Genomic DNA, 25,471 nt, shown 5'->3' with positions numbered 1-25,471 from the left:
GCATTTCATGTCAACTTATGGGGGAATGACCGGACAGACTGGCTTGCACAACTTCTGGTTGCTAACACCAGCTTGCAGGAGGGTATTTTTTGTGTCCGTGCATTCTTCTAGAACTTTCCCCAGGAATTAATCTTATGGCATATTGCTGGATTACCATATTTATCCTCCTGGCATTGTGGATAAATCCAAAAAGACATCACAGGCATCTTCCCCTGGGGTTTTATTGATATGTTTATGAAGGAACCATTTATTCCAGGGATTGTTTATGAACCTGAAAACACTATCTCCCTCCACACTTTCAAACTCTGAATCTTGTGAATATTTCACAGCCTGGGATACATTTTTAGGGAAACTTTTCCCAAGATTTTATGAGGCAACACTTTTTTTTATATGTTTATTTATTTTGAGAGAGAGATGGGGAGGGAGAGAGGGAGAACCAGTGGGTGAGGGGCAGATAGAGAGGGAGACACAGAATCCCAAGCAGGCACCATGCTGTCAGTGCAGACCTGGATGCAGGGCCGGATCTCACGAACTGTGAGATCACAACCTGAGCTGAAACCAAGAGTTGGATGCCTAACCAATGAGCCACCCAGGTGTCCTGAGCCAACATTATTTTTTGATGTTCATATTGAGATTCTCTGGGGACCCTCTGGTTTTCTGAGCTCTTAGACCAGGTAAATATTTTCTGGCCTCTGGAGCTATGAGCTCTATTCTCTTAATTGGAAATTGACAATTCACACATTAATAAAGACTCCCTACCCAGGGAAGAATACCTTCTTTTCTTTTGCGTAGACACCCCCAGCTTTTCCCGCCTTTCTTGTGTGACTTTCTCTGGCTATTTTCTGCCTCATCTTTTCAGCACCCACCTCTAGGAGAAGTCTCTCCAGACAGTCCCCCAGCTGCTTCTCCATGGCATTCCCTACCACTCTGCTAATGACGGTGACTTCTATTTTATGTTTGATGTCAGGTTAGAGGTGTAACTATACAACGTTCAAGGACACACTTCCATTTGTGGCCTATTTCATCTTAGTCTTTAGGCCAAGATATTTAGTTCTCCCTTAGTTTCATTCCCCAAATAAGGATGGCCTTATTAACATATCTGAAAGGCAAATGTCAGACCAGAAAAAAAAATTTACAACATATATGGCAAACTCTTACCGCATTTGATATATGAATTTACTCTAATAAACCAATAAGCAGAGATGAGCTAAGCAGTAGCAAAGTGGGCAACAGGTATGTACAGGCAAATCAGAAAAAGTGGAATGCTACTGGGGCGCCTGGCTGGCTCAGTTGGTGGAACATGCAACTCTTGATCTTGGGGTTATAGGTTCGAGCCCCACGTTGAGTATAGAGTTTACTTAAAAATAAAATCTTAAAGAAAAAAAGAATACTACTGGAAAACAAACATATCCAATCTCATTTGTAATCAAAGAAATTTTAAAAATAATAAAAGCACATTTGTCTGTCAAATAGATGAAAATATTTTAAAACTATAAAACTGTGGAGTATGCTATTTATATTAATAGTTATATTCATACTGTATACTGTTTGTGTTGTTCGGTTTATAAATTAAAAAATAAGTCCTTTGGGGGACACCTGAGTGGCTCTGTCAGTTAAGCATCCGACTTTGGCTCGGGTCATGATCTTACAGTTCTGGAGTTTGAGCCCTGCATCGGGCTCTGTGCTGACAGCTCAGAGCCTGGAGCCTACTTCAGATTCTGTTTCTACCTCTCTCTCTCCGCCACTCCCCTGCTCACATGCTGTCTCTCTCTCTCTCTCTCTCTCTCTCTCTCTTTCAAAAATAAACATTAAAAATTTATAAACAAATAAGTCTTTCAATTAAAACCAAATATACATACATATATGCATATATGAGTTAAATCTATGAATGGTAAGGATGTAAGGAAATAAGGATTTTCATAAGCTCTAGTATGAGGATAAGTTGCTATAATATTTCTAGATGACAATTCAATTACATGTCTCAAAAAGAAAGCCCCCAAACATGAATACCTTTTTAAAAAAAATTGTTTTTTAACGCTTATTTATTTTTTAGAGAGATAAAGTGTGAGTGGGGGAGGGGCAGAGAGAGAGGGAGACACAGAATCTGAAGCAGGCTCCAGGCTCTGAGCTGTCAGCACAGAGCCCAATGCGGGGCTCGAACCCACGAACCGCGAGGTTGTGACCAGAGCTGAAGTCAGACTTTCAACCGACTGAGCCACCCAGGTGCCCCTACCCATGAATACCTTTTAACATAACAATTCTACTTCTAGGGAGTTATCATTAGGGAATAGTCATGGTTATGCACAAAGATTTAGATATTGATCACAGCATTGTTTGTCATGTTGAGAAATTAGAAACTGCCCAGTTATCCATCAGTAGGGGTTGGTCAAATAAGTTGTGGCCATGCTACAAAGGGCTAAGTAAGATTTAAGCCACAGCCCTTCACCAGGTCAAGGATCTACACTTTCCCTTGGGAATCCGTGAAAATAAGGCCAACAACTGTCTCTCTGTCTCAGACACGAACGAAGCAAAGTCAGTATTCCTATTCAGGTGTTAGCAGGGCACCGCTAAGGTATCTGCTGTCCTCTCCTGACCCCAGGAGAAGTTTATGAAGGTCAAGACAAAGACCTAGATTCTTCCTTGTTTGCTGTTTGTTGATTGCACTCTGCTTGTCTTCCGGTATAATTGGCATTTTTACACCTCCATCCAAGTGAGCTACGATAGCTCCATAGTGTAATGTCCATCCTTGAACATGACAATTAAATTGGCCATTACATTTCATTACATGGATTAGGGAAGTGCCTAGCTGAGGGTCCTCTCTAAGGGAGGTGGGCCAGAGATAAACCAGAATTGCTTGTTTTCAGCCCACCTGCCTGCTGACAAGAGCATGCAAACAGCAGGAAGGCATTCACACTTATTTTCCTTCAGTGACAATGAGTGACTTAGGGGATAAGTGTATATAATAACACTGTCCTTTTTATTAGGGTGTAAATTAGATTCTGAAGTACTAAAACTCATTTTTGGGTGGGAGGTGTGTGGTTGTGGGGAGTTGAGAACATTCTTCCCTATGGGCCTAAGTAGACATAGGGTCATCAGCTAAGGGCAAGAAGAGTGTCACTGCAGTGAAAGTAGACAGGAGAGGTTACTGGCTGGTTCCACGTTCGCTAGTTTTTTTTGTTTTGTTTTGTTTTGTTTTGTTTATTTTTTTTTTTTTAAGAGAGAGAGAGGAAACAAGGGAGGGACAGAGAGAGAGGGAGAGAGAGAATCCCAAGCAGGCTCCACACTGTCCATGCAGAGCCTGATACGATGTGGGGCTTGAACCCACAGACCATGAGATCATGACCCCAGTGGAAATCAAGAGTTGGATGCTTAACCGATTGAGCCACCCATGCACCCCTACATTCACCAGTTTTTAAATGTAGCCATTGATCCCTATAAGATTCAGGTTCTGGTGCCAGCACACCAAAAACTCCTTATAAACAGACATAAGGCAACATGACAGGAAGCTGGTTGTAAACAGAGGTTCAAGATATGTTTGGTCCACTGCTATTAACTGAGGAGTTTAAAAATCATGCCTTTCATAATCCTGTTGTTTTTAATTGAGGTATAATAGACATAATAACTTTATATTCATTTTAGGTATATGACATAATGATTCTAGAATCATACTTTTAAATACCCAAAGCAAAAAAAAGGAGAAAATAGGCTGGTTGGTACAATGAAATATGCTCTTTTGGAGATTTGGCGTAAGATATTTCATGTCTGGGTCTATAACTGGCTGTCGTGCGATCCTTAGTTTTTATCACAGGGTCTCTGGGCCTTCCCTGATTCTAACACATGACTGATTCTGAGGTCTCTCCTGGAGTGTCTCTTCTCTTTACAGTGACCAAAAGATCCAAAACTAATGCAGATTTCTGAAATCAATGAGCTGAGAGGTCTGAATATTTACCACCAACATAGCAGTGAGAAAATTCCACAGTTTATCCGCAGGTCTAACACAGCGTGCCCTCCACCCCAGAATGGGAGCCTCCTAAGAGGAGAGGGACTCGTGCAGGGAGAAGCTGGAAGCTGCTTAATCTTTGTTGCTCGTCGAAGCCAAAAGTTGAATTAAAACAGATGGGTCTTTTAAGAAAAAGCAGTGTTGGTCAGCTAAAGACTTATTTAAAAACACATGGTCATTCTGCCTTTTGTGGGATCTGAAGACCAAATATAGTATCTGCAGGAAGCATGCTGTTACAATTTAGCAACTATTTCCCAAAACATGGCTGGGATTCTAAAAACGCTAGTCCCAAACCCGTTCTTCTAGAGGAAGCTCCATTCAGCCTGTCTTTAGGGATTCGTGAAAATTCCACCCCTTTAGCCAAGTGTCTTAATACTAGAGTTTTTGTTTTCTTTTGCTTTATGTTTTTTTTTTTTAATTTGTATTTTTAGAATTCTATGGCAGCTTATTGTCAAACAGTTGAACGAATACAATTGCGTTATATAGAACATCCTGCAGTTGCGTCAATAGCATCTTAATGAAGGGCTCTGGAACTTCACGGACTGGATTATAGTAATTTTATGAATAATTATTCTACCAACTCTGTAGTCACCATACCCAAATTTATCTGCACAAAGGATTTCAAAGGATTTTAACCTCATCAGAAGAAAAGTTAAATTTAACTCAGAGTCAAACCCTCTGGTAAATTGTCGAGGTCCACCACTTGGAACAGGAACCCAGCTAGGTTCATTTTGTGAACATGGGTAATTTATGGTATTGTTGGCATAGGATTGAAATATTTCTATGCGAAGATAGAAGGCTTTTTCTGGAAACTGTCATTCACATACTTATTATAGGCCCAACTGGGGCTCTTCAATGAGTAAAGTAGGTGGTGGGTTAAGCCAGAAACGTGGCCAACTATGCCTATTGAGCAGGCCTTGGAGACAGGCTACTTTAAAAGACAGTGAAAAACCAGTTAATTCAGCCATTGTTTGCCTGTTTCATACAAATGATCCTTCATAACTGCACAAGAAAAGTGTGTAGTTATATATTCCTCAGCTCTCAGGGAAGCTTGGTTCCCCCCACCCCCCTCTGCAAGATCCTCTTTATTGTGTTGGGTAGCCTTTAAATTATGACACCTCATAAAGTGGAAAATCAGTAGCCCTAATTCTTTTAAAAATTTAACCTGATTTGGTTTGGGAAAGTAAGTTCCCGACATACTAACTTATCTACTTTTTCTTTCCTGGGTGTTTTAACTAGGGACTTTTATGGACTTTTATAGGCCTGGGGATCATCTAGCTCCAGCCTTGTGGCTGGATTCCCATACAGACCCTCTCTCTACCCTCCTCCCCCCAAAAATAACTTTAGAAGACAATTATAGTTCCATACTATGAGGAAAGTTTTCTCACTTTGTATGATCTGCTGCCTGCCATTATGTTGTTATGAGGGAATAGACCATTCCTTTTGGAAAGGGAGAAAAATGTAAACAAAGAGAAGAATCAATGGCCCTTTGACAATTTCAAGTTTTCTGAAACAGGAAATTGGAACAGTAGAGCCCTGATCATCTCAGGGATGATTATTCAGCTTGAGTGTTTGTCCATGTCTCTTGTTTTTAGGCTCCTTTGCCTTTTGTTTTTAGGATTTGAGGATATTTCATTGTGTATTAGAACCACCACCTGGTGACATACAGAGGAAGAGAAAACTAACTCCATCTAGTCTGCTTTTAAAACATCAACAACTGTCCTATTTTGATTGGGTAGAATAAAGTGAGGTTCGATCATCCATGCAGTAGTTTTCCATCACCTCCCAGTGGTTTGCAGCCAGAAGTAATTTTGCCCCCCAAGGGACATTTGTCAATGTCTCGATATATTTTTGATTGTCACGACTAGAGGGTGATATTGGAATCTAATGGATAGACATCAGGTTTGCTGCTTAACGTCCCCTGCAACAAACAATGATCCATAATAATATTAAAATATCAAAATATCAGGAGTGCCAAGACAGGAACACCTGCTATAGATAATTGACCATGTGCACTGTCCCTTTTTAGTATGATAAAAACTAAGTTAAGTAATACTGTTGATCATTACTTGACTATATTTAAAATTATCTGTTTGCAGATACATTTATATAGCTCACCGGTCACTTCCTATCTGTGTTTCCAAAGTTCGTCTAGGTAGGGCTTCTCAATAATGAATATTCTCTATCAAAATAAAAACTGTGAAGTATCACCAGTACCTAAGGACACAACCTTTAACACAGTGAAAAATGGAGTTTACACAAATCTCATTTGCCCCTGACTTTCAAGAGAGTTGCATAAAATCAGGAGTACCTGCCTAAGGGATATGTTATTTTACTTTGTCCATCTCAAATAGATATTAGTATATTCAAGTTGCCTAGGAACTTGAACTTTTTTCTAGTCTATAGGAGTATTCCACTGGCTTTGAAATACTGCCTAAAATGAAATAAACACTCTTTTCAAAAAGATCTAAAAATAAATAAGAGATTAATCCCCTCAAGAATTTAGAGCAAGACCAGTTCCCTTCTTGTCACATTTTTAGCTGGACCTCGGGACAGAGTTCTGAAGAAAGATGTTTGGCTTTCCCTTTTCCCTGAGTCAACCACAGACCCCGTCACTAGGTTGCCTGGTCGACCAGCTACCCTAAAGTAACCTTTCCACTTCAAGTAGCCCTCAAAATGTAAGATGGTGGGACAAGAATAGGAGCTGACATTATCAGCATTATTCATAGCACAGTGGAAAAATCTTGTGTGTTCCACCAAACAAGCCGATCTTGTCAGGTTTCTTTTGTGTGTTGGAATGCTGATAGGCAAGTGCCAAACAGATCTGAGGTTGGAGGCCATAGTTTGAACCTAGTTCATGGCGGAGTGACCATGGATCTTTTATAAGACAGAACAACATGTGGTCTGGCTAGTATTCTAAGTGTGGAAAGAGTTCTAAGATAGGAACAACCTAGTGGCCTCCTCATGTCCGGAACATCTTTAGCATTTCACTCAACCCACTGTTGGCAGTTCACATATTTTTTGCAATCCTCAAAAAGAGCCAGGAAGTTCTACCCATTGGAATTTATGCAATGAGGAAATGTTATATATCTGCTGCATCCAATTCACTTGACCGCTAGCCATACATAACTATTGAGCCCTTGAAATGTGGCCACTGTGCCTGAAGAAATGAACTTTTGATTTTTACTTAATTTTAATTTAGATAGCCACATGTCCTCGTGACTGCTGTAATAAACATTGCCAATGTAGGAAATAATAACTCATTCCTCATCTCAATTATAGATGCCCTGATTCCTTTTTTCTTTTTTTTGTCTCAATTATAAATATAACAAGATTAAAGAATGCTTAGAAAATAAGAGAAAATTTGGTTCAATACTCATAATTTCATGAGGCTAACATAAAAGTAAATTTTCAAGGTTTTTTTTTTTCCGTGTACTTCCAGCTGTAATTTATCTTATTTTAATTTTAATTTTATCTACGATAACCAGCTTTTTTTCACTTAACACTATGAGAGAAATAGACTTTCACACTACTAATATCCACAAGCTATCAGAGTTAATGTTTGCCTATTTCTTAGATTACGGTACCATAGTTTATTCATTTCCTGTATAATATTTTTAGATTTGGGGTTGTTTCATTGCTTTTGCTTGCTGGCTTACTTGCCTGCTGGTTTGGTTTTATGGTCATTATCAAATTTCGCTATAGCGAACACTTGAAAGCATGTTACTATTTCTCCTTTTTAGAATACAATTACCTGCTAAATGCTTGAGTCTTACTTAGGTAATGGTTCACAGGTCTAATCATTCCACCACCCCAGATTCATTGTGGAAAAAGTACTTTTCCGCTATTCTGGTGGAAAATAGACTTTAAAACTGCCAAAAAGAAGGAAAGCCAGGACTTTTCTCTCTGCAGCACAATTTATTCAGTAAATTAGGAGACAGATTACTATTCTTTCCCCTATAACAATAAACATTACTGATAAAATGCAACTACATTCAGGGCAGATGACATAGACCTTTGCTTTGCAAATGAGGACTATGTTCCCCGGCAAAAATCCTGCAGGTAGAAAACCCTGCCAATAATCTCTAGAATCTATAAAGGTGAAAAAATGAACAGAGATAAAACAAAAACAAAAACACCGCCCTTCATCTTGTCCCTTGTAAACATATATATATATTTATATATATACACAAAAAATATATATTATATATATAGCATATATATTGTGTATATATATTTTATATATAGTATATATATTTTTTATATATAGTATATATATCTTATACATATAATATATACAGTATATGTTTTATATATAATATATAGTATATATATACTATGTATATACTATGTATATTATTATACATAAAATATATATGTGTGTATATATATATACATACATATACATATATAGAGAGAGTTACACATTGTTGTAGCTCTAAACTATCCTTTTTATAATTTAAAGCTGTCTGAATACAGTCCGAGTAAACTTTTATACATATTATAATTAGTAATTATTCTGAAGGTACTGGCTTTAAGACGTTTTGTATTTTGCATAGTTGTAAACTGTTACATCATTTTAAAATGTCTTTCTGGGGCACGTGGGTGGCTCAGTCGGTTAAGCGTCTGACGTTGGCTCAGGTCATGATCTCACAGTCTGTGAGTTCGAGCCACACGTCGGGCTCTGTGCTGGCAGCTCAGAGCCTGGAGCCTGCTTCAAATTCTGTGTCTCCCTCTCTCTCTGACCCTCCCCCGTTCATGCTCTGTCTCTCTCTGTCTCAAAAATAAATAAACATTTAAACAAATTTTTTTAAATGTCTTTCTGAATAGATTTTGTATTCTAATGGCTCTGATCACCAAAGAGCACAGAGAGCCTGCTGATAACACAGATAAGTTGAAGACATAACATAATATCAGGATCTAAAAAAAAAATCAAGTGCTCTCATTATTCCTAATTTGAGATTTGGTTTCTGTTACATCTCTCTTTGTCTTTGTTTGAGTTAATATTTGTATTTGAGCGATTGCACATGCACTGAATGACTTTATGCTCAGTGTACATTAGGTTAGGCATGCGAAGCAGCTTTGTAAACCACGAAGTACAGTGAGAATCTAGTATAAGTGAGAAGTACTCTTTGCTCATCCTGTGTATGAAAAGATTTTAAAATTGGTCTCATGAAAAAGAAATGCAAAACTTCTCTCCCACTCTCTCTTTCTCTGACACAATGAATTCAATAATTGATGGTATGGATCTGTTTTTCTTTCACATAGAAGACTAAAAATGTTTGGCCTGATAAAATAACTGCATTTAGGGCTTTTATTAGTGATACCATCTAGGGACATTTATCTTTTCTTTGGAAATGGAACATAAGTCTCCAGATGGCAAATCACTGGGACTTTGTTCACAATATGAATGAAGCGCATTGCCAAAAATTCATTTCCAAAAAATCAATACTGTTTGCCCTGGAAATGTGTGTAAAAATGCTTGGAATACCATCAGCTCTGTATGCACTTTGTGGATTATCTGGGGAAAATATTTAAAACCTGACAGGTTTTCCTCTGCCATCAGTTAACCTCTTGCTTTCTTCTTTCAATTCTCTAAAGAATGTGAACTCATTTCGGCATTAATAGACACAACATATCACTATGAGCTTGACTCTACTTAAAAAAAGAATAGAAGTAATTTCAGGGTCACGTATAAATGCTTAGCTGTTACTCATGCCCCCGTGACCCGTAGTTCACGTGGACAATGAAGAGGGGTCTGTAGTTTGCTTGTGCATGCTTTGGGCTAAGTAAGTCCTAGGTTGTAAGAATTTCCAATGCAGTTAATGGAATTCATAGTTTTATTTTTCTGAATTGCAGGTGGTTTTCATGAGCCTATGCAAAAGTTTTTGGGACTGTGGACTGGTAGCCCTGGATGACATTACGGTACAGTTGGGAAGCTGCTCGTCTCCAGGTAAGATGGTCACAATTGCAAGCTCCCTTTGTCTCCCAGGCCTATGCATGGCACATCCCGTTTCTCTAAGTATATGCCAAATACATTTAATCTGTGCTAGAGATGCCTGGGTGGCTCAGTTGGTTAAGCGTCCAATTTCTGCTCAGGTCATGATCTCATGGTTCATGGGTTCAAGCCCCACATCGGGTTCTGTGCTGACAGCTTAGAGCCTGGAGCCTGCTTTAGATTTTGTCTCCCTTGCTCTTTGCCCCTCCCCTACTCACGCTCTGTCTCTCTCACTGTCTCTCAAAAATAAATAAACATTTAAAAAAATATTTTTTAATCTGTGCTAGCCTATTTTTTTGCTTTTCTTGCCAGAAGTGTGCCCCTCTCCAGATGTGTGTGGTAAGTTTGGAACTTAAAAATGATGATTTGTTTGCAGTGTGTGACTTTGTACATGTGACTTGACATCTGTATCCTCATCTGTGAGAGAGGTAGTAATAGTAATACCTACCTGAATAGTGGGAATGATATACGTAGATTCCCTAGCAGAGGACCTGGCACAAAACAATGCATTAAAAATAATTGCCTTCTAGTCTAGTTATTATTATTATTATTTTTAATTATGTCTTACATGAATGCAGATTTTCAAACAATGTTGATGAAATTGTTATTATACAGATACTATACTAAACATGTAATTTTTAAATGATAATAAAATAAATATTTTCTAAGTGAATTAGCTGACAGTGGAACAGTGGATCAGGCATTGAGGATAGGGACAAAATAAAGATGGCAGCTATGTGTTGGACTCGATGTCTCACAAGAAAATGGTGCATACCTCAACCCAGATCACTGGTCTGTATCTCCTAATTACCACTGCATCCTAAACCTTAGGGTATCTATTTCTTTAACAAAGAGGCAAACCGTGGTATCATTCTGGCCCTGGAGGATAATCTCCTCATTTATTTACTTTTTTATTCTGTCTTTTTTTTTTTTTATGAAATTTATGGTCAAATTGGTTTCCACACAACACCCAGTGCTCATCCCAACAGGTGCCCTCCTCAATACCCATCACCCACCCACCCGTCCCTCCCACCCCCCATAAACCCTCAGTTTGTTCTCAGTTTTTAGGAGTCTCTTGTGTTTTGGCTCCCTCCCTCTCTAACTATTTTTTTTTCCTTCCCCTCCCCCACGGTCTTCTGTTAAGTTTCTCAGGATCCACATAGGAGTGAAAACATATAGAATCTGTCCTCTGCATGACTTATTTCACTTAGCATAACACTCTCCAGTTCCATCCACGTGGCTACAAAAGGCCATATTTCATTCTTTCTCATTGCCACGTAGTATTCCATTGTGTATATAAACCACAATTTCTTTATCCATTCGTCTCTAAAGAAGACATCCAGATGGCCAACAGGCACATGAAAAGATGCTCAACGTCGCTCCTCATCAGGGAAATACAAATCAAAACCACATTCAGATATCATCTCACGCCAGAGTGGCTAAAATGAACAAAACAGGAGACTATAGATGCTGGAGAGGATGTGGAGAAACAGGAACCCTCTTGCACTGTTGCTGGGAATGCAAACTGGTGCAGCCACTCTGGAAAACAGTGTGGAGGTTCCTCAAAAAATTAAAAATAGACTTTTTTAGTCTCTTGATTTGCAAGGCGCTGCAAGGACAACACAAAGAAAAACAAGATAAAAATCTCTACACTTGAGGCATAGAAAAGGGACTGAGCTTCATCAGCTTGTACTGTATGTCAAATAAAATGAAGTAAAATAATTATTATGCAAGAGATGTAAAAAATGGGCTGTTTATTAGAGAAATCTGCTAAGAATCTCGATGCGGGAAAGTACAGCCGAGTTCAGACAAAGTTAAGTGGGAGGTGACACCATTCTAATAATAAGAATAATCATGAAAGCTATTGAAGACAGTGTCCAAAGACATAAATATTTGTTTTTGGAAATGGAAGATAAGGCTCCGGGTGACAAAACACCAACCCCTAATATTCATTTAGCTAACATTTCCTGAGAACTTCATGTTCTAAATACTTCACATACATCATCTCCTTTAAAACTCACAATCCCAGAAGGTAGACAAGAATATTGAAGACAGAAGAATTAAGTCACGTGCTCCACACAAGTTAAACTGTGCCTCCAGAAGCACACTTAGCTTTCGCACATTCTCCACCTCATCCAAAGCAACTACTGAGTTGTTGTAAGGATTCCCTTCACTCAGCCAGGATTTCTGAAGAAAGCTCCAACATGAGACAATTTATTGTTTTCCATATTTCCATAAAGGCAGTTTGCCTCCAATTTTCAGTGCTTTGTAAGCTCATTCTGACAAGTAAATTCATCAGTCAGAGGAAGTTTCTATCTCAAAGTATCCCAATACTTTTGAATCTAGATTTAAAAAAAAAAATTTTTTTTATGCTTATTTAGTTTTGAGAGAGAGAGGGACAGAGCTCGAACAGAGGAGAGGGAGAGAGAGGAGACACGGAATCCAAAGCAGGCTCCAGGCTCTGAGCTGTCAGCACAGAGCCCGATGCAGGGCTCGAACTAATGAACCATGAGATCATGACCTGAGTTGAAGCTGGACACCCAACCGACAGCCACCCAGGCGCCCCTAAATCTAGATTTCTGATCGTTCTCTGTCCCTGTGTTAGGACCCATGGTAGAGTCCAGGCTCTAGCTAGAGGCAAGAGCTTGGTATAGGAGGGTTGCCAGTTGGGGGCTGGTGGGGGGGGGGGGTGGGGCGGTTGCTGCCTCTCCATAAGCACAGGCATATGGCCAGGTGACATTCACATGCAGAATGGGGAGCCATGGAATGCATATTCATTGAAAGTGCCTCAGTAATAACAACACCTGCTGTTTCCTCACAGAGGGGCTTCCACCTCCACCTGGAGAGTGTACTTTCGAACAAGATGAATGTGCTTTTACCCAGGAGAGAAGAAACCGGAGCAGCTGGCACAGGAGGAGGGGAGAAACCCCCACCTCCTACACAGGACCAAAGGGAGATCACACTACTGGGGTAGGTGAGTTACGTCACATGATGCTGTTTCCTAAGGAAACCTGAAATAGCATTGTGGGGGTCATTCGCCGCATTTTGAAAGGTGCAAATTTATGTCTCGTGTCTAGAATGAACTACACACGTGATTCTCTGCCCATGGGATAGATCATTAAATATGTGCATTTAAAAATGTTCTTTCCGTTTATGCCTTGCTTATGTATCTTGCTGCAAAGAGGATGGAAATGGGCTTATTACAAAGATTTGCACATAAAAACAATTTAATGAGAAGTAGGTTTAAAAATAAAGGAGAGAGGGACAGTGTGAAGGAAGAAAAAATAGTGATCTAAACTGGAGCCAGGACCGAGGCCCTGTATGAGAAAGGTGCTGGCAGACGAAACTCTAGGAATCGGCCTCTACACTTTGCAGTGACTGAAACACAGATGGAAAACATGATTCACCGTGTCCTTGGGATAAAAAGAGGTGAAGCGATCCACCAGGGGGTGTGGGTGTTTTCTGTAGCAAATATATGAAGTCCGATAAAACAGACTGACGTTGACCTACTTGTCATCACCATGTGCAGCGATTGTAAACAATGTCAGTGATGAAATAGACCGTGCAGAATAGACCTTTCTCACTGACACTCTTGATGTCACTTGGTGTGTCCATTGGATGCAAGCACTCTCTCTGGTGCAGAGAAGCAGAACTAGCCCAGACAGGAAGCTCGCAGAGATGTTTCCTCAAGGGTCCTAACAGAGAAGCCATTATGATAGTACATACAAGGGTGAGTGGCATAGTGCTATTTCTTACAGCCTACCTCAAAAGAAGTCTACGGATAACACCACAGAGCAACCTACACCATAACCTGTTTGTTGACTTGGCTAAACTTGGTAGGGTGCAATCAGGAACAGTTTTATTTTCTCTTTGGAGCGCTCTCTTCAAACAAATCCTAAAGCATTCTCCGTTCCCCATCCGTTGGCAGAGCCCATAGCTTCCCAGTCCTGTTAAGGTGTTAGACTGGTCACCTAGTTATGTATGTTTAAAAGTCAATTGAATCATCTCTCTTTCCCTCAGCTTGGGCCTCACTAACTCATAGTTTGGAGATCAGAAAAGGGAAGAAGGTTCTTTTGTTTTCTCTGTTCTACTTCCTCATCCGCCCCTCACTTCATGATCCTTAATCAGGGTAAGTGGAAGAGAGATTGAAAGAAGAGCACTCGTTCAAATAGTTGGTGCTATTTCAGACTCTTTCTTGGCTATTGAATGTCCTCTGTTATGACACATATCAAATTACTGGCTTTTGGGGGAACTGCATCTTACCATTTCTGACAGTGTGCTCTCTGGCTTATCTCCTGTGGCCACCTCTTCTTCCCATAGCACTTGCTCTCCACGGTATAACCCACAGAGATTTTCTGCTTGGGTTCCACCTGGCAGTTGGGGCTTGGGTCTTTCCAGGAGCCCTCAGTTCCATCCACCTTCCCAGCCAGTGTCCATGTAGCCTTAGGTACTGATGCACTCTTGCCTGACTAAGAAGATGTGCAGCTTGATCCTACCACTGACTTTTCTTTTGTTCCTACTGCGTTACCCTGTTCTGGGACAGCGTTGCTTCCAGAAGGCATAGCGTTGAAGAGATTCAGCATTGGTCCAAAGGTAGGACAGAATCCCACTTCCAGCACTGAGTAGAAGACTCTAAGGGGGCTCTAAGAGTACACACAGCTGTGTCTGGAAGACAGGAAAGTTATGAAGATAATTGAGAGACTTGTATATGTGAATACTGTCTTGGTTGGGCATAATTTATTGCCCTTTGTAATAGACAAAATCCATATAGGGGTAGCTTTAGGAACAACTTGATGCAGACTGTGTGATCAGGAGCCAGTTTCTCTTTCCAGCCACCTCCCTGATCTGGTTTTCCTCAATTGGCTGCAATCTTCGACTCTCATCTCATGGTGGTAGCAACTGCAGGTCTTTCAACACTAAATTGAATGGAAAGAGATAACTCAAACAAAAATACAAAAAGTCAGTCTCATTGGCTCTGATCAACAATGTCTTAGGGGCAAGTTACTGCCAGCCTTGTTTTTGAATCCCCAGAGGGCTTAATCTTGTACCTTGTATACTGTAGATGCTCAAAAAATGTTGTTGGAATGAATTAATCAATCTATAAGCCCTCACTGATGCATATAAACAACTAGCCATTTATTTAGTAAAATCCCTAGAAAACAGGATAGTGGGGATATATCTTTTTATTACAAGAGGAGTAGAGAAAGGTCAAGAACGAATCAGCTTGAGTTCAAGTCCATTGTAATCACAATGTATTTATGTGCATTTTTCTTGGGTGGGAGGAAGGTTGATAGCTTTTTTTCCATTTCTCAGAAACATCAAAAGGGTAGTGGTAACAGATCTGAGAAGAGATACTCTTAAAGAGACCTATGCTGTGGTGGACTGCCATAGGGGAATTTTCTGGGTAACAGGCCATGGCATGGAAGAGAGGACAAAGCAAAAATAGTAAGCAGTGGAGGGACAGCGTCTCTGAAAAGCAAGAGGAGGGTCACCAGGCCCCAGGACATACAACAGACCCATGAACAGAGTCAACCCACTCACTAGGTATGAAACTGTGAGAAAGTTATGGAAAATCTCTAAGTTTCATTTGTGTCATCTTAAAAATGAGAATAATTATAGCTACTTACCTATTTACCTGCTTCATTGGCTGGTTGAGTTTAAACCATTGAAAGTTTTGGGACCAGACTGCTGCTAGGGTTCAAATCTCAGTTCTATCCTTGAACTTCTCTAAATCTCAATTCCTTATCTGTATGTGGAATAATTAATACCTACCTCATAGGATTATGTATGTATCATTTATGTATGAGACAACATTTAAAATGTGCTTAGGATATGACCTGGTATATAACAAATGCTTAATTAATATTGTTAATTCATTTGTTCCTTCACTCAACAAATACTCATTGAGTATCTGTTATGTGCCAAGTTCAGCTTAGGTACTTGGAAACACAGATGAACAAAACAGGCAAAGCAATCATTTGCCCTCATGGGCCTTCTTTTCTAGTAGGCAGGGGACAGACAACAAAGACTATACTTAGCCATAAATGATATAGTATGTTAAAAGGCAATAAAATGCTTGAGAAGGTAATCTGGAAAGAGTTGAGGTCCCTATCCTCATAGGTACGGGGAAGAAGTGTTCCAAGTAGAGGGAGCAGCCAGTGCAAAGCCCCTTGAGTGGAAGCAGGTTCAGTGTGTCCCAGGAATAGCAAGGAGACTGGTTTTGCTAACCAGGGTGAGCAGGGGAATGAGTACTAGGAAATGAGATCAGAGAAATAATGGTAGGCCAGGCCCTAGAGGACCTTGTCATTAATCAGAAGGACTTTGGGGGTGCCTGGCTGACTCATTCAGTAGAACGTGCAACTGTTTTGTTGTTGTTGTTTTGTTTTGTTTGTTGTTTGTTTTTGTTTTTGTTTTGAGCCTGCAACTCTTGAACTCAGGGTCATGAGTTTCACCCCTGTGTTGGGCATAGAGATTTCTTTAAAAAAAAAAAATATATATATATATATATATATTTTTTGTTGTTGTTGTTGTTCATATATATATATATATATATATATATATATATACATATATATATACATATATATACATATACAAGATATACAATATCTACATATATATACATATATATACATATACATATGTATGTATATACATACATATACATATACATATGTATACATATATACATATATATACATATATATAGTTGTTGTTGTTGTTGTTGTTGTTGTTTTAAAGAATGACTTTGGATTTTACTTTACCTGAAGTGGGAGGACCCTGGAAGATGTTGAGCTTGGGAAGGAGATGATCTGACCTGGCTTTGTTAGGATCACTGTGGCTGCTCTGTTGAGAAAAGACTACAAAGAGAAATGGGGCAAGAGTGAAATCAGAGAGCCCCATCAGGATAAGGCGAGGCATCCAGAAGACAGTATATGGTAAAGTGAGGGTGGATTTACCAATGACAGTGGATTGGACTAGGGTAGTAGCATGGAGGTGGTAAGAAGTGGCGAAATTCTGGATATATTTTGAAAGTAGAGCCAACAGAATCTCTTGATAGGTTAAATACGGGTGTCATAGAAAGAGAGAAATCAAGAATGATTTCAACGATTTGACCTGAGCAGCTGGACAATGGACTTGTCAACAACTAAATAGAAAAGATAGAGTGGATAGGTTTGTCGGGAAGATAAGAGAGATCGGGAGCCCAATTTTAAATATGTCAGAATTGAGATTCTTGATAGATATTCAAGGGGAGGTGTCGAGTGGGCAGTCGGAAGTTCAGGAAAGATGACTGCTCTGGAAGCTGTTGGTATGGACGATATTTAAAACCATGTGACTGGGAGAGAGCACTAAGGGAGTAGGAGCAGAACCAAAAGTGGACCAAGGGATAAGCTTTTGGAGCATTCCAAAGTTCAATGGTCAGAGGAGGAAGAACCAGCAAAGGAGACTGAGAATAGCCAGTAACCCTGATGTCATTGTATGGAAGCCACTCTCACGGGGCTATGAGAAATAGGGGCTCAGCAAAGATGTCCCTGCCTTGCTTTCCTCTTCTCCATGAACTCTCCTTCCTTGGCTTTTTTATCACTCGTGGCAGTGGCTCTTAATGCTACCTCCATCACTCCCATGCCAGCCTAGTCATAGGTACCTAATCCTTTTATGTGTGTATCAAATTTATCTTCCCAACTGGACTATAAATAACTCGAGGGACGGGTATTTGGGCTCCGTATGAGCTTGCTAGTGCTGCCTTCCTAAAAATACCACAAATAGTGCTGGGCAGCTTCAACAACAGAAATTGATTTTCTCATAGTTCTGAGGGGCTAGACGTCCAAGCTCAAGGTGCTGACAGGGTTGGTTTCACTCTGAGGCTCTCCTGCTTAGCTGGCAGAGGCCCTCCTTACTGCTGTGTGCTCATGTTGTCCGCCCTTGGCCTGTGGTGTCTTCTCCTTATCTCTTCTTATCAGGACACCAGTTATAGGATTAGGACACACCCTAACAGCCCCATTTAATTTAATTACTTCTTTAAAAGTATCTGCAAATACAGCCACATTCCAAGATACTGGGACACATACAATTCAGCCCATAACAGAGTCCCTCCCCAGCGTTAGTGCTAAACAGGGAAGGAGCTGGGTGAGCCCTTCCTACATAAAGTGGCCCTTGTCCTGCCCTTCACATCTTTCTGCTAAAATAACCTAAACTTGTTTGTACCACATTCTACCCCTTCCCCCTATACACAAAATCTGTGAAAACCTAGCAAAAGCACATTCAGTAGATACTCAATTACTCATAATTTGGCTCCTTTATCTACATTTTTCCTGGCTTATAGGGGCACATGTTAGTTAACTTGGTGTGGCTTTGTATAATGAAAATGTTATGGCGGTGTTTGCTTTGTCTCTCTGAAACTTTGACGGATGTTTCAGCTGGTTGGATGTTTCTGCAAAGACTGTAATGCAAAAACCTCTTAATGTGTTCAATATTCACTCCCAGCAAATGCTTTATGCATTAAATGAAATTCTCTGGTGCACAATCAAGAGAATTCTGATTTTTTTCAGCAAATTGCTTCTAGGGTCTGCCTTCTTCTCCATTCTTTTTCTTGCTTGTTTCAAAACAAATTTTTAAAAGGTTCTCAAGGCACCTTTCCATTTTCTAACTAAAGAAAGTCTTTTACAGGTTATATCTCTTTATGCCTCTCTACAATAATGCAGATGAGGCAGCAAATTTTGCTGTGGTCACCTACATATATAGCATCGGATGGAAGGTATTTTGGTTCTGTTCTTAAAATTACTGTAACAATTGTTTCACTCAGGAAATAATGTTAGCTAGTGATCATTTATGGAACATTTGCCATGTGCAGGCACTTTACTGGGAACTTTACATCTTGCCTTAGTCAGTATGAGCTGGTCTAACAAAAATACCACAGACTGGATGGCTTACACAACAAACATTTATTTCTCTCGGTCTGGAGTCTGGAAAGTCCAACATCAAGGTGCCAACAGATTCCGTGTCTGGTAAGAGACTGCTTCCTGGTTCATAGACAGCCATCTTCTTATTGTGTCCCCACATGGCTGAAGGGGCAAAGGAGTGTTATGCCCAGAATTCGTGATCCCCAAAGACCACTAGGGAGCCGAGTCCGATGCAAAAGCAAAGAGCCTTTATTCGAGCTAGCTCGAGCTCAATCCTCTACCTGCACCGACGCAGCGGTGAGATACCAGGGAAAGAGAGTGAGTTTCAAAAGGACAAAGGTTTTATTGGGGCCTGGGGGCAGTTGGTGAGGTAATGGCTATGGCCCCAGCTGATTGGCTGGGGAAGGGTCCTGGGGAAGGGTCTGAGTCCTGTTAGGCAGGTGAGGGAGGGTTTACTCAAGGGGAGGAGGTGTGGTCAAGGTGAAGGACACAGAACAAGATGGAGTCGGCTAGCGTAGGCCCGCCCTTTCATTCCCCCCTTGTCATGTAGCTTAGGGACCCAATCATGGGACCGGCTGCATTTATGCTGACAAGGGGAACAGAGTTTGGAGGTTTATACAAAGTTCTGGAAACCAAGTGTCCCTGGGGTGGCTCTGGGACGTCTGATTAAGTATTGTCCCCGAGCTGGTGTCAATGATCTGCCAGGTGATGTTTTGGGGGGCGTGGGGACTCCTGGCAGCATGAGCAATGACAAGCAGAGTTAACAGAGTTACCAATATTAGGTAGGTCGAATGCGCTGTAGCTTGAGCTTGAGCGGGTTGTGTTGGTCCCGACTGATGGCCCATCGCGTGACAACGTCCTTCCGGATTGAGGAGGGGTCCGCTGGCTGAGCGTGGGTGTGATGGACCCAAGTTGCGATGCCATCTACCTTGAGAGCGGTGGGGGTTGTCAACACCACGATGTAGGGTCCCTTCCAGCGCGGCTCGAGAGTCTCTCGGTGGTGCCTCTTGACGTAGACCCAGTCTCCCGGCCTGTACTGATGAGGTGTCGGGATCGGGCCAGCCTCGTAGATGGCACGGAGGCGCGGCCAAATGTCCTCGTGTGCCCTCTGGAGCCCGCTCAAGGAAAGAAAAAGTTCTTGATCTTTAAACTTAGCAATAAGTTCAGCTCGAAGGCTGGGAATAACAGGGGGTGGCCTGCCAAACATGATCTCGTAGGGAGTAAAACCCAGAGTGTAAGGAGTGTTTCTAACCCGGTAAAGGGCGTACGGTAGGAGAGTCACCCAGTCCCCGCCAGTCTCCATGGTTAATTTGGTAAGGGTCTCTTTTAGGGTTCTATTCATTCTTTCTACCTGTCCTGAGCTCTGGGGCCTATAAGCACAATGTAATTTCCAGTTTGCCCCCACCACCTTGGCTACTGCCTGTGTTACCTGCGAGATAAAAGCTGGTCCATTGTCTGACCCTACCAGGGCAGGAAAACCATACCTGGGTAAGATGTCTTCTAGTAGCTTCTTAGCCACCGTCTGAGCCGTTTCATGCTTGGTTGGGTATGCCTCCACCCAGCCAGAGAAGGTGTCTGTAAATACCAGGTCCTCGTGTAGTGCCTCGTCGAAGATGGTGGGTGAATTTTTGAATCCCTGAGGTAGCCGTGTCCAGGTGAGTTGCCCACTGTAGCCCTCCTCCGGATCATGCCACTCAAAGGCGAACAAGGGTTGGCTCTGGGGTGCAACGGCAGACTGAAGAAGGCGTCCTTTAAATCTAGTACAGTATACCAGACCCTGGAGGGCGCCAAGGAGCTCAAGAGAGTATATGGGTTGGGAGCAGTTGGGTGTATGTCCATGACCCTCTTATTTACTTCCCGGAGGTCTTGTACCGGTCGGTAGTCATTTGTGTGAGGCTTTTTGACCGGCAGTAAGGGGGTGTTCCAGGCAGACTGGCAAGGAACTAGTACCCCTAGGCTTCGTAGTCTCCGGATGTGTGGCTGGATCCCCTTCCGGGCCTCCTGAGACATGGCGTATTGTTTGATCCTTACCGGACTCTCTCCTGGCTTGAGCTCTACCAGGACTGGGGTCCTATGAGTGGCTAGTCCCATCCCCCCTGTCTCTACCCAAACCGAGGGGAATTCTTGTAGCCATCTGTCTATATTATCCTCTCTCGGGAGGGCCTCCTGGTGAAGGAAGTATTCATCCTCCAGTTTCATGGTCAGGACCTGGATGGGGTGGCCCTTGCCATCGGTGACCTGAGGCCCCCCCTTGTCTGAAATTATCTGAGCTCCAATCTTGGTCAGTAAGTCCCGTCCTAACAGCGGGTAGGGGCATTCTGGTATTACCATAAAGGAGTGGGATACCCGGCCCGTTCCCAAATCTGTTCTTCGGGTAGTCCATGAATACTGGCTCATACCAGTTGCCCCTTGTACCCAGGACTTCTTGCTAGCTAGTTTTCCTTGTGGGGTGCGGAGGACCGAATGTTGTGCTCCGGTGTCGACAAGGAAGTCAATAGGGGTCCCCTCCACTTTAAGAGTTACCCTGGGTTCGGGGAGAGGGCCCGAACCCCAACTCCCCTAATCACTTACTTCATCCAGCTCTAGGACTTTTACTCGATCAGTCTTGTTTCCCTTCCCGCCGGCCCTTTTCAGACAATCTTGGGCCCAATGCCCTATCTCCTTGCAGTATGCGCACTGATCCTTCTGCAGCCTCTGCTTCCCCCTCTTGGTGGTGATTTACCTTTTCTTGTGTCGTCTGCCAGCTGCCGGAGACGGTGGTCTCGTTCCTCGGGGAAGTCAGCAGTGGTAGCTAGTAGTATTCTGGCCAGGTCTCGAGTCTGCTTACTGCTGGCAGCCGCCATGGCGCGAGCCTGCTTGTCCTCAGGAGGCTCCCGGTTATTATATACCTTTTCGGCTACCACCAGTAAGTCCTGCAGACTTTTTTCTCCTAGTCTATCTATTTTCTGTAATTTTCTCCTAATGTCTATGGCCGAAAGGCCATGATAACAGCTGCCTTGCTTTCCGGAGCCTCTGGATCCATGGGGGTATAGGTGCAGAGTGCCTCCATGATCCGTTCTAAAAAGGCAGCCGGAGATTCATCTCTTCCCTGTTGTACATTTCCTACCTTGGCCAAATTGGTTGGCTTTCTAGCAGCCATTCGGAGACCCCCCATTAGAGTCTGGCGGTAGACCCGGAGCCTCTGCTTACCTTCTGCCATGTTGAAATCCCACTGGGGCCAAGTTAAGGGGAAGGAGGCATCTATCTGAGCCTGGTTGGTGGTGGGATTCCCGTCTGCGCCTGGAACTAGTTTTCGGACCCCACTGAGGATTCTTTCTCTTTCTTCAGTCGTGAACAGGACCTGCAAAAGCTGCTGGCAATCATCCCACGTGGGCTGATGGGTAAAAAGAACAGAGTCTAATAAATCAATAAGCCCTGCCAGTTTCTCAGAAAACTCAGGATTCTGAGCTTTCCAATTGTAGAGGTCACTAGTGGCGAAAGGCCAATAGTGATGGGGCTGATTCCCCTCCGCGTCTGGGGGTCCAGTGGCTCGCAGGGGCAGAATAGTGGAGTTGGCGGCGGAGGCGGATTGCTCCCTCTGAGCCCTTTGTCTGGTAAAGGGCGGGCTTCCCACTGGAGCATTTCCGCCTCCCGCTCTTGGAACAGTGTCTGCCTCCCCCGGAGGGGGAGGATGGTGTTCTTCCGGCATCCTAGAGGGGTTATACAGGGGAGGAAAAATTAATTCTTCTTCAGTACCCCCCTGTAGGACAGGGTAGAGGGGTGCTGAAGGCTGGATAAGACTTTTCTTCTTTGTCCCCTGCAAAGCAAGAATGGTTTTGGCTCCGGAGGGAGCGGGGTTAGGAAGGGCTTAAGCCAAAAGGGTGGGTAGAGGCATAGTCTGAGTCTGTCCCATAACGTCCGTCCAGTAAGTCCACAGAGCAAAACAGAGAAACACAAAAACGGACAAACAGAGGGCCCCTAGAAAGTCTTCCAACTCCATGGAAGCAAAACTGAAAACTAGCTTTTGAGGGGATTCCATGTCCCTCCAAAACCGATGAGGGGATTCCACGTCCCTCCAAAACCGAAAGCTAGACGATGGCCTCACACCGACCAGCGGGAGCGACCCGCCTCGTCTCAGACCTTTGAGGGGATTCCACGTCCCTCCAGAAGGGAGAATCGGAACGTCTTCCGAAACTCCCGGCCCATGGTCCTCCAGTGCGTCCACTTAGACCGCGTCGGGCACTACCAGAATTCCAGAAATGAGCTCACACAGAAAAGACAGAACAAATAGACACTAACCGTGGCCAGTCAGGCTCTCCGGGTCGGGGGTCCCTCGGGGGTCTTGGGGATCCCGGACGAGCCCCCAAATGTTATGCCCAGAATTTGTGATCCCCAAAGACCACTAGGGAGCCGAGTCCGATGCAAAAGCAAAGAGCCTTTATTCGAGCTAGCTCGAGCTCAATCCTCTACCTGCACCGACGCAGCAGTGAGATACCAGGGAAAGAGAGTGAGTTTCAAAAGGACAAAGGTTTTATTGGGGCCTGGGGGCAGTTGGTGAGGTAATGGCTATGGCCTCAGCCGATTGGCTGGGGAAGGGTCCTGGGGAAGGGTCTGAGTCCTGTTAGGCAGGTGGGGGAGGGTTTACTCAAGGGGAGGAGGTGTGGTCAAGGTGAAGGACACAGAACAAGATGGAGTCGGCTGGCGTAGGCCTGCCCTTTCAGGAGCTCTCTGGGTTTTCATTTAAAAGGGTACTAATCCCGTTGTTGAGGGTTCACCCCTTGTGACCTAATCAGCTCCTAAGGGCCCTACCTCCTAATACCATTCACATTGGGGGTTAGGATTTCAACACATAAGTTTCGGGGGGACATGAACATTCATTCCATAAACACATCCTTACCACAACCTGTAAAGTTAGAGGAAGTGCTGTTTTTCACATGAGAAAACCAAGGCTCAGAAAAGTTAAGTGTTTTTCCAGAGTCACACAGCACTAACAAGTAGAGTGGGGACAGAGTCTCAGGAATGGCAGGCACTAATGGCCATATTCTGTCTACTCTGTCTCACCAGAGTTTCCCCGCCTACATGATACTAAGAGACCACAAATGACCAGGAACAGCTGTGACAGCTTATATGTGAAAGGCACAATACTTCATGTAGCAGCATAATCTCACCCCCAAAACCCTTCACCCAAAGAGGGGTATCTTCTTTTGGAAAGGGTATATTCAAGCTGATGGTATTTTTAGACATCTATAGAAATGTATCTAGCAGAAAGTAAATTCTTTTCTGAGCTATTTTAATGTCAGTGAACCAGTGTTGTAAATTTAACTCCCTGGCTGCAGCCTGCACACCTATCGTGTATCCTAAGCCCTGAAAGAGTGGCTTCTTTCTCTAGCCTCCAATGGCTTGAGCCATATGTGGGAGGATATATTGGCTCTCAGATCACATTATGACAAGCATCGCCCCTTCAAAAATGAGAGCATGAGCCAATAAAGACCCCATTAAAACATTTGTTTATTTGTTAAAGCCACCAGTATCACAGGCGACATGTATATAAGATGAAACATCTTAGAACTGGGAGTGGTCATAAATTTATACAGTGCGGCATCCAGATGATCTTCATTTGTTCCACTTTTTCTGAGCATCTGCTGTGCCTTGTGCACCAAATAATTGCCCCCAGAATTGTAATAAGTAAAGTAATGAGAGTTAAGTTCTAGAGATGATGGAACCACATAGAGAGAAGCAGCTAGCTCTCCTTGGGAGCATCTTGATGGATGAGTGAGAGTTCACCAAGAAGAGTGGCAGGGTGAGGTAGCGTCCACGTGCAAGGTATGGAACCACTGAGCAGTATGGCAGCTTCAGGGAATTCCTAAATGGTTCTACTTGGCGGGTCTAGAGGATACTGCCAGACAGGATTCCCAAGAAAGTGAAGTCCAAGATACAGGTTTGCATGCAGGTAGTATTTTTTGAGATGTGATCCCAAGAAGCAGAAATGTGGGGCAAAGGCAGCAAAGCAAGGAACCAGGGAAAGCTGATACAAGGATGCATCATGAACTTGGCCACTATTGTGTCCAACTGTTGCTTGATCCTATGGGAACTTCTGAGAAGCCATGGAGATTGCCAGAAATATTTTGGAGATTTTGGAGTTTTGCAAAGCAACCCCCTCCCCCACCAGATATCCCAGGACCTACTTTTTATTCTGAACAATTTTGGGTCAGTCTTTTGTTAGCTTCAATTGTTAATATCACCTAAGGCAGTTGTAATGTTAAACAATCATTTAACTGATTGCTTTTGACAAAAGCCCCTGGAGATAAGGCTGTTCATACAAAGTAAGCTCTACCTCAGTCAAATTAAATCGAGAGAAGCCCTGAGAATGGAACTTTTCAGTGAGTTGCCAAATAGGTCAAATAATGATAATTTTCTGGGGACAGGGCTTTAGGGAGCTCCAAACCGGTTCTGCCCCTTGCAGAATGACTGTAGGCTGATACTTTTTATGGATACTTTAGTTGTAAAGCTCTTGGTTTTCAATTATGTCTCGGAGTAGGAATAGGAGTACGAATAGGAGAGATTAAGACGGGATTAGGGCAGGTTAAAAGCTCA

The 25,471-nt window shown here is 42.6% G+C and overlaps 1 protein-coding gene across 4 annotated transcripts in view; it reads left to right on the top strand.

Annotated features, from left to right (window-relative positions):
* The window catches only part of MAMDC2 (MAM domain containing 2), a 301,858-nt gene that overhangs the window by 257,172 nt on the left and 19,215 nt on the right, over positions 1-25,471 (top strand). For 3 of the 4 annotated variants that reach the window (XM_047831030.1, XM_047831029.1, XM_047831031.1), the window contains 2 exons: positions 9,860-9,953; positions 12,820-12,972. In XM_047831030.1, coding sequence (XP_047686986.1) covers positions 9,860-9,953; positions 12,820-12,972 — 247 coding nt within the window. The remainder of the gene's footprint in view (positions 1-9,859; positions 9,954-12,819; positions 12,973-25,471) is intronic. The other variant, XM_047831032.1, reaches the window with a different exon arrangement.

The sequence above is a fragment of the Prionailurus viverrinus genome, chromosome D4 (assembly GCF_022837055.1).
Source record: "Prionailurus viverrinus isolate Anna chromosome D4, UM_Priviv_1.0, whole genome shotgun sequence".
In the NCBI taxonomy this organism is placed as follows: domain Eukaryota; kingdom Metazoa; phylum Chordata; class Mammalia; order Carnivora; family Felidae; genus Prionailurus; species Prionailurus viverrinus.
This window is presented reverse-complemented; position numbering and strand designations above follow the sequence as displayed.